The sequence below is a fragment of the Cynara cardunculus genome, assembly GCF_001531365.2.
Source record: "Cynara cardunculus var. scolymus isolate 2C chromosome LG 13, CcrdV1, whole genome shotgun sequence".
NCBI classification, from domain to species: domain Eukaryota; kingdom Viridiplantae; phylum Streptophyta; class Magnoliopsida; order Asterales; family Asteraceae; genus Cynara; species Cynara cardunculus.
This window is the reverse complement of record NC_037540.1, coordinates 437,150-445,970: the sequence shown is the minus strand read 5'-3', so window position 1 is coordinate 445,970 and position 8,821 is coordinate 437,150. Positions and strand designations below refer to the sequence as shown.

Below are 8,821 nucleotides of genomic sequence, written 5' to 3'. Positions count from 1 at the left end.
AAATCATTGTAATCGTCTAATGTCTGTCCGGTCATAGCAGTATATCACCGTAGAAGCAGCACTGGCGGCATATTCCTCCGTCGATGACGGCACAACCGTACCAACACACACTAAACCCTAACGAATTCAGATGTCGTCGTTTTCAATTTCGATCATTCGCCACCACTACAACCCCTTCATACCAAACACAGTCCACCGGTGCGCCTCCGGCTTCCGTTCACTCTGGATCGCCGCCTCCAGAAACCACAACCGCGAAAACGTCTCCAGGAAATCTCAGCAGCCGAGCAAGCATCTACTCAAAGCACGCGATGCCGTCAAGCATTTCTCGTCTCTATCACCGTCCCTCACCTCCACGGATAAGTTCAGTCTGTCTCCAGACCAAGCCATAGGAAAAGTCGCTTCTGCTCAAGCCAATTTCATGCGCGTGGTGGTTGAGTCGGCGAAATCCTTGTCTCCAGAGGAAGAGAAAGGAAATGGAGTTGAATTGTTGTGTGTGGTGAGGAATTTGTTGAAGAAGATTAAGAGGAGAGTTTTAGTAGGGGATAAGGTGTTGGTAGGTTCAATCGACTGGATTGATCGAAGAGGAATGATAGAAAATGTGTTCGAGAGAAAAACCGAGGTACTTGATCCGCCAGTAGCGAATGTGGATCATTTACTAGTTTTGTTCTCTTTGGATCAGCCGAAATTGGAGGAATTCTCTCTTACTAGGTTTCTGGTGGAGGCCGAGTCGACTCAGATTCCAGTCACACTTGCTTTAAACAAGGTGGAACTCGTAGATAAAGAGGTATGTATTAAGATAATTATTTAATAATATGCTGTTTTTCATGAATTGTTCAGTAGTTGTATTAATATCTAGAATTCTATAATATCTGATCATCCAATTCACATACAGTGAGGTCAAATTTCGTATTCATTCAGTTCTAAACTGAACTTACTTAGTTCCTTGACTCGTGGATTTTGTTGATTAAGGTTTTGTACCTGAGAGCTGAAATGGCGTTTAACTGATTCAAGTTTTTCAACAGTAATGTCTTCTATAGATGTGAGATATTATGATAGTTTGTATCATATTCTGAAAATGGATCGAGTCACGTATGGATAAAGTTGTCTATTTGGATTAGATTAATCTGTCTGTATAGATTTGGAAAGTTTTTGTTGGGGAGAGGTTTTTCATAGATGGAAGAATGTGTTTTTTAATTGGGAGGGGCCTGCTTGAAAAAACTTGGCCTTCTGCATAAAGCTTACTAAATAAACCACTATCTATATCATTAAGCTACTACCAAACAGTTGTGTGTAGCTGACTGAATAAGCTGTGAGTTCCATTAAGCTGCTAACAAACCTGTCCTTGGGGTCCTACCTGGCTTGTCTATTTGCTCTTATTTTTCTCGGGATTGTGCATAAGATTATAGCTTTTACACAGACACAGGTTTCATGGAAATCCAAGCTTCGCAGTTGGGGTTATGAACCGATCTTTTGCAGTGTTGAGACCAAAACTGGACTTGATTCGCTGCAGTTCAACTTGAGAGATCAGACCTCCGTGATTGTGGGTCCAAGTGGTGTTGGAAAGTCCAGTTTAATCAATGCTTTGAGAAGCAACCACTTTGGCTTTCATGCTGCAGATATGAATGATTGGCCTAACTCTGTAAAATCCCGACTCTGCTTTTGTAGTTCATTCATTTCACTCTAGTTTTTGATATTGTATTTAGAATGTTTCCGCTTTGTTCCTTCAACTGTAAGCAGATTTCAGGAAGCAAGTGGCTTGAAGATCAACGAGTTGGAGAAGTGTCGGCGAGAAGTGGTAGAGGAAAGCACACAACTCGCCATGTTTCTTTGCTTCCGCTATCTGGTGGAGGATATATTGCAGATACCCCTGGCTTTAACCAACCGAGTCTATTGAAAGTAACAACACAGTCCCTTGCGCTGTGCTTCCCAGAGGTCTGCCCTGTAAAATATGCATCATGCATTTCCTGATTGCCTGGTCCATCTGAGTTATTAGATTCTACTTGTTGGGCATCTAATTTTGGCTTCAAACCATCTAAAAGTTCATTCGGCTATTATGTTTTTATCATTGCTCTGATCGTTGTTTCTATGTTGAAATGTGAATCTTGTGTTGTTTTCAGGTTCGCAAAATTCTTTCGGCTAGTGAACCATCTAGATGTGCATTCAGTAATTGTTTGCATCTTGGGGAACCAGGGTGTCTTGTGAAAGATGACTGGGAAAGGCATCCCTACTACTTCCAATTGCTTGATGAGGTCAAAATCAGAGAGGAATTCCAATTGCGAACTCTAGGAACCAAACGAGAAGGTGATGTAAGGTATGCTTGTAGGCTGCTTGGATAAATACATCTTAAAGTTATAAGTTCATATTTTAATCCGTCCAATGTTACTTTGTGCTGTAATTAAGAGAAAGATCCTAAAGTTTATGTGAAGTATGAGAAGACCATCATAAATAGTTGCAATAATGTCAAGCTTTAACCTTTGACGGTCATCTCAACTAGCAAATAAAAGCTAGGGCTTGGGGCTCCTCATGAATTGGGGTATGTTTGTTAGCAGCTTAATGGGCTTAACGAGATTCGCTGTTTATTCAGTTAGTTATGCATGACTGTTTGATAGTGGTTTAATGATATAGAAAGTGACTTATTCAGTAAGCTTTTAAGAGGGAGCTTTATGCAGAAAGCCAAGTTTTTTCAAATATGCCCCTCCCAATTAAAAAGCACACTCCTTCCATCTATGAAAAAACCCTTCCAAACGAAAACCTCATCTCTCTATACAGACATATTAATCACGTAGACAACCTTATCCACGGTTACCAAAAAAAGAAAAATTGGATTGTGCATCATAGAGATGCCTTGCCTTGACAATATTCAACATCTTGTAATTTGCTAAACATCCATTGTTCTCCGGTTATAGATTCGAGATTTGCGTATGCATATGTTCATAAAATATCCCATATTGGCATTTTATCTTTTGATTTTGCATTTGAGTTGAATTGGAATTGGTTGCAGATACAAGATGGGAGATATGGGCATAAAGCAAGCCGAACCACGACTGGAGATGAAGAAACATAGGAGACAATCGCGTAAGAAGGTGAACCAATCTTTTCTAGATGACTTGGAGGAGGAACTTGAAGACGATGACGAAAGCTTTTTAGAGGATGATCCGATTATAAGAGCAATGGAGAACGAAAACCAGTAAAGATATAACACTGTAAATACTAGTGGCTCCGTTTCACGGTTGTCTTTTCTTGTAGCGACCGAGTGGATTGTTAATACTTTTAGAAAGAACGGGCTCTGTCAGAAGCTAAAAATCATGGCACCTTGAGGCATCTGTTTGGTTTGTATATGTGCATTCAGTTTTATGCATTCAGCTGGCTAAGACTGAATTAAGCTGTTCCATGACAATTACTTGACAATGTGCAACCATCGATCTAAATTCACCACATTTTTTGGGTTTTCTGTATTTTCTTCAACCTTCAGATCTCACACTTTATGAAATTAAAAGTAGAAACCATTGTTCCTAAAGAAAAAAGACAAAATTTTAAAAATGTCTACGGGCGAGAGTCACCAACCTAACTTGCATTATCGGATAACCAGTGTCGGATCTAGAAATTTAGGTGATTGGGTCAAACTTAATGGTGTTGGAAAAAATTCGAAACTGAATAACCAATCCGAACCAAAGTGGTTTTTGGTTATATTTCTCAATCATCGTTATTCTTTACTATTTAGTTAAACCGAAAAGCAAATTATACCATAACTTTATACATTTTATCTCTAGATAATTGGTTTGAGCCTTTGAACATATAAAACAATTAACATATCATATACAATTTATATTAAAACTAAAATAACAAGATATTAAGATGAATTTAATTTAAAATACAAAAAAGACTAGAATTTTATTGGCTAATATTGAAATGCATTTAACAAAATAATACACGGGATATTGAGATGAGTTTATTTCTTTTGCTTTTGATGGAAAAAATTCAAGTGTGCCAGGCTTGTAAAAATTGAGTGGGGTTTTAAGCATGAATCCAAGCCATTTATCTCGTGTAAAATTATTTTTAAAGACAAATGTAGAGTTTTTAACCTTTTGACTCGTGTCAAGAGATCCCATTAATTTACATGTGGCTCTTCCATTGTGGCTAACATTCTTGGTCATCAAAATGTGTAGTTAAAAAACATCTTTTACCATAAGAATCTTCACCACCGTATAAAATTCTCAATTCTATCTATACCTCTTATCAAATAGATTTTCAATTTTTTCGATACTCATCCGTTAAGATAAGTGATATCTAATAACGATATGGTAAATGTGCCCTTATCCTTATAAATAGTCAAATACCAACTCTATTCTTGGGATTATATTTGGTTATTTACGTTATATCTAAATTAAGGAATTTTGTTAAATGTACTGTCCTTGAAATAAAAGTTAAAATAAAAAAATGACTTTATTTGTAACATAAGTTCAATTCAAACGTCATTGCAAATTGTGAAATTCCCATAAAAATTACAAAACTCATGTAGGCCCAAATCAATACATTGAAAAAAATGTGAAAAGATCGATTTCAATATTAACATGTTAAATCTTTGTTATTAAAGTGTGCCTTCAAAATTTTAAGACACAATTTTACTTGTGTTTGAGGCCAGATTCATTTTCAACCTTTGAATTAACCTCAATGAAGACGTATCTAATTTCTTTCAAAATTTTAAAAAAAAAAATCATCTATTTTAGTTTCAGAATATTTCAGAATATGTTCATCAAAAACAAAAACGACTCTTTGATATTATTCTTAATTTGTCATTTTAAACATTTTTGTTCTAAGTTTTTTAATATAATATGAAATTTTATATTATTTTGTTTATTACTTATTTCAGATGATCTAGTTTTAATATGGATACAACAGGGACTCTAAAAAGATTGGAACGACCCTGATGGATTTGATTTTGACATATATGAGAAGAAAACTTATATGAGGTTTCATTTAATTAAGGATGTGCTTGGTATGAGACAACTCGGACATGACAAGATTAAGTGGGACGAATGCATTTTTTCTCTTTAGAAAGATGAGACAAGATTGGTAAAATCTTAAAACCTTGTACTATTCTTTCACCTGTTTACCTCTGTTGCCGTCCTTCATATCATGTCCCATCCAGTGCCATTCACATACCAAACGCACCCTAACCCTAATTTTATCTCTCATTTTACTACTTCTTTCCTGAAAACTATGCAACACCACAACCTTTTGACATACAATGAACTAAACAATAATTGGCCAATAGTAGAATTACACAAATTCTATATCTCACCAGACATCTCTAAATTCCCTCAAATGTATATTATAGCTGATTCATTAAGCCACCTAAACATTAAAAGACAATTAAAGGTCTCCAAAACCAAAAACAGAATCTCTGAAACTTAAGATGGCCTGGCTATTTCTTAATGGGTTTCTTCTTTGAAACAGAAGTTGTAACCTGTGGTTTGGGGTGTTTTTCAGCCTCACTGGGATCCAACCATTTAAGAGGATGGCGGTTGAAAAATGGCCAATTAGGAATGGTGATCAAAGTGGTCAAGATAACTCCACCAGCATATATGTATAGCATCAGTTCAAATGAACCAACAACATACCCAGTGACGAATGCCCCAATCGCAAATACTACCAGCATTATCTGCATCAGTTGCTCTGCTACCTTTTGTCCTTCCCAATCCATCTATTGATCCAACCAAAAAACTACCATTAGTTTCATCAAAACATTGTCAAGATCGTAGTAGTACTAACAGTGAATAATGGCTCAGATAGGCGCAAAACATAGCAGAGATGTCAAACAAAATACTTTGAGATCGATAGTGTCTTCATCATCATAAATGAATTTATGTTGTTCTTCAAAAGGGTAAAATGTATCAAAAACGAACCAAGTCTATCTTAAATTAACTCCTATTTAGTGTAACAAACGTTTTTCCTCAAGCAATGTAAAAAAGTTCCAAAATTTCTCAATCAACGTAACGAAGTTTCAAAATTTACTTTAATGTGGCATTTGGTGACAAGAATGTGAAGTTTATCATCCACTTCGCCGTGAACATTTCGTAAACCTTTCGTAACTAGGTATCAACATCATTGAATGTTACAAGAGGTTACAGGTCATATTGGTTACAAAATAAGAAAATTTGAAACTTTGTTATGTCGATTGAGAAAAAAATATTCTTTGTTACACTAAATAGGAACTAAACCAAACTTTGTTGCATTTTGATCCCTTTTGCCCTTCTTTAAAACAATTTAAGAGCAAACACCAAAGTATAAATACAAGATGTTATCAAGGCAATAATTTGATCATTTCAACCTCTTTCCTCTATCACCTTTTCTTTTGCGATGGGAACATAATGTTTTAAATTCTAAGTTGCATCACTTCAGCTACAAGGTGTGATCATGTGTTATTAAATTAGATCGAAACCAGCAAACCAGGTGACTGATCCACCATGTTAGTCTTGTTAATAGTATTCTTGCAGTATGTAGTTACAGATGCGATCATATAAGAGTAGCTTGTAGCGATGGTGAATTCTTTAGACAGACCATATTCACAATAATAATATGATAAAGCGAATCTCCATTAGACATCAGGTTGTGCATGATCATAGGGAGGGACTAATGGCAGTCATCTAAAGCGAAAGAAGTATATAAAACAATTCCATGTAGTACTTAAGAAGAAATATAATCAGGCAGGATTTATGGTAGTGCTAGTTCTTGTAATAAGAATGCTGTCAGGTAGACCAGATAAATGCAAAGCCAATGACTATTTTTATGGTGCTAGAATCTGATGACCACCAGAACTCTCAACTATAAGGCAAAACCTTAAAACATACACTTCTAGATAGTCACACAGCTTTCTCTAAAAAGCCATATGGTAGCATGTCCACAGCTTTGGTAATTATGCTGCAAAACAGTTCAGGAACTAGCTATACTATAACTGGATATGCATCTTGGTTGGATATGTTGCACCCTTGCCCCTGGTACTCTGACTCCGCTAATTATCATCTAATGACTTCACAAAATGTTATCTGGTCCTTTTGACTGACCTTTGTCTCAAACCCCAAGCACCATCTGGAAAAGCATCACGGCTTCACAGCCAACGCAACCACTTTTGCAATAACAAGATACTTTGTCTATCCAATGGAAACTACAATGTGTGATAGGACTCGGTGTTTGACCATTAATCAAATATCTAAAATACCCTCCATCTCGCAACTCCTCGGGCAATCACAAAATAGAAAATCCTGTGGACTGAAACAAGCAGCATCAAACATAAACTAACGATGGGAATTCTCAAAGCAAGCAAAAAGGGGATGATATTTTGATAGGACTTTCAAAAATGGGAATTGTTGTTTCACTAGACTGAGGGAGAAAAAGAGAGAGTAGTTTTTTTAGTATAATGGCAACATACCTCAGGTTGTTTACAAAGAAGAAGATAGCAAACTGAAACACTAATAACCCTAAAATATTCTAGGCTTTTATTTGACAAGAATCTGCTAATTTAAAACACCACAAACACGTCGTTTTTCTCCAACATGTATATCGTTAATTTCAATCTTCAAGCATACACTTCATCTTTATCAATTCAGTGTATGTATTTGAGATCACAGACAATCAACTAGAAAGGACAAGATTAACAAGGCAAAAGGTCAAGCAATAAAGTCAATGAACGCAATCGACTATCCTTTCCCTGAAAAAACACCCTAGTTAAGCTCCGATCAAAGTGTAACCGTAAAAATACAAAATTCATCCGGAAAAAAGCTCCAGTTTAGGTTAATCTATGAACAAGGAGCATCCGAAATTTCAACAAACTGTGATCCACAAGTTACTGCACAAAATTAGTACCAATCTTATACGAACAACATTGAGTTCAAAGAGAGAGAGAGAGAGAGACTCACGGTGAAAGGCGACGGCGAGAGAAGCGTGTGTGAAGAGTTGAATCGCATGGAAGCTGGTGTGATATATGTAGAACGACGAAATGTGTTGACAAAATTACAAGATACGCCCTTCTACTTCACGTATATTTGTAGGAACCCCCAAACTTTTGCAACTTTTCTTCACATAAAAACTGAAATTTTGTAATAATAATATATTTCTGGAATATAACATAAACTACGTGATTGCACATTTTAAAATTTTAGAAAATAAAGCTTAAATCTGAATCTTAATAGCATCCATAATCAAGATTCTTGTTGACAACTTCCACAGTGAAATATATAAAAATAAATCTATAAAAATATATTGGGAGGTTCGTTACTTCAATTGTCATAATGAAAACTCATTTTATTTTTTTATTTCTAGCTCTTCCAGGGTGGTGTTCCATTGATTGGCTCGGACCCCCAGTAAGGATCAAGATAAAGACGAACTGAGGACCGATTTTTGGATTTAGCTCACCTGCAAAGTTAAAGTTGAAAGATATATATATATATATATATATATATATATATATATATATATATATATAAATTAATTAACCAATGGATTCTCTAAAAACAATTCTAATATATATATAACTTGGGATCATATTAGATCAGATTGTTTTCGAGATTTTTTACACTTGAAACTTCACAGTAAAACATTATGAATGTAACCTTCACAATGATTTTACTGTGAATGTTCAGATTTTTTTACCTTCACAATGTTTTGCTGTGAAATTTCAAGTGTAAAAATATGATCCCACGAATCTCATAACAACATGTTGGTCTCACATGATCCACCCCCTCTCTCTCTTTATATATATATATATATATATATATAGAGAGAGAGAGAGAGAGAGAGAGAGATATATATATATATATATATA

The 8,821-nt window shown here is 35.5% G+C and overlaps 2 protein-coding genes across 3 annotated transcripts; one reads left to right on the top strand and one right to left on the bottom strand.

Annotated features, from left to right (window-relative positions):
* Positions 1-26: 26 nt before the first annotated feature.
* Positions 27-3,394, top strand: LOC112526128 (small ribosomal subunit biogenesis GTPase RsgA 1, mitochondrial). The gene is made up of 5 exons (XM_025136518.1): positions 27-784; positions 1,418-1,639; positions 1,738-1,932; positions 2,118-2,311; positions 3,002-3,394. The coding sequence occupies exons 1-5, from the start codon at positions 131-133 to the stop codon at positions 3,189-3,191; spliced, it is 1,455 nt and encodes a 484-aa protein (XP_024992286.1). The 5' UTR covers positions 27-130; the 3' UTR covers positions 3,192-3,394.
* A 1,842-nt stretch (positions 3,395-5,236) lies between these two features.
* Positions 5,237-7,969, bottom strand: LOC112525349 (probable signal peptidase complex subunit 1). Of its 2 annotated transcripts, none has more exons than XM_025135441.1 (2): positions 7,917-7,969; positions 5,237-5,704 (listed from the first exon to the last, which is right to left on the bottom strand). In XM_025135441.1, the coding sequence occupies exons 1-2, from the start codon at positions 7,962-7,964 to the stop codon at positions 5,426-5,428; spliced, it is 327 nt and encodes a 108-aa protein (XP_024991209.1). In that variant the 5' UTR covers positions 7,965-7,969; the 3' UTR covers positions 5,237-5,425. The 2 variants fall into 2 exon arrangements, with proteins under 2 accessions (XP_024991209.1, XP_024991210.1); XM_025135442.1 differs by lacking the exon at positions 7,917-7,969 and adding an exon at positions 7,065-7,363.
* Between the last annotated feature and the right edge of the window lie 852 nt (positions 7,970-8,821).

What these genes read in the sequence shown, in the direction of transcription:
- LOC112526128 (XM_025136518.1), top strand. Translation starts at nt 131, where the DNA reads ATGTCGTCGTTTTCAATTTCGATCATTCGCCACCACTACAACCCCTTC. An exon ending in TTGCGCTGTGCTTCCCAGAG is followed by an intron (nt 1,933 to 2,117) that starts GTCTGCCCTGTA and finishes TGTTGTTTTCAG; the next exon opens with GTTCGCAAAATTCTTTCGGC. An exon ending in AAACGAGAAGGTGATGTAAG is followed by an intron (nt 2,312 to 3,001) that starts GTATGCTTGTAG and finishes AATTGGTTGCAG; the next exon opens with ATACAAGATGGGAGATATGG.
- LOC112525349 (XM_025135441.1), bottom strand. Translation starts at nt 7,964, where the DNA reads ATGCGATTCAACTCTTCACACACGCTTCTCTCGCCGTCGCCTTTCACC. An exon ending in TCTCGCCGTCGCCTTTCACC is followed by an intron (nt 5,705 to 7,916) that starts GTGAGTCTCTCT and finishes TTGGATCAATAG; the next exon opens with ATGGATTGGGAAGGACAAAA.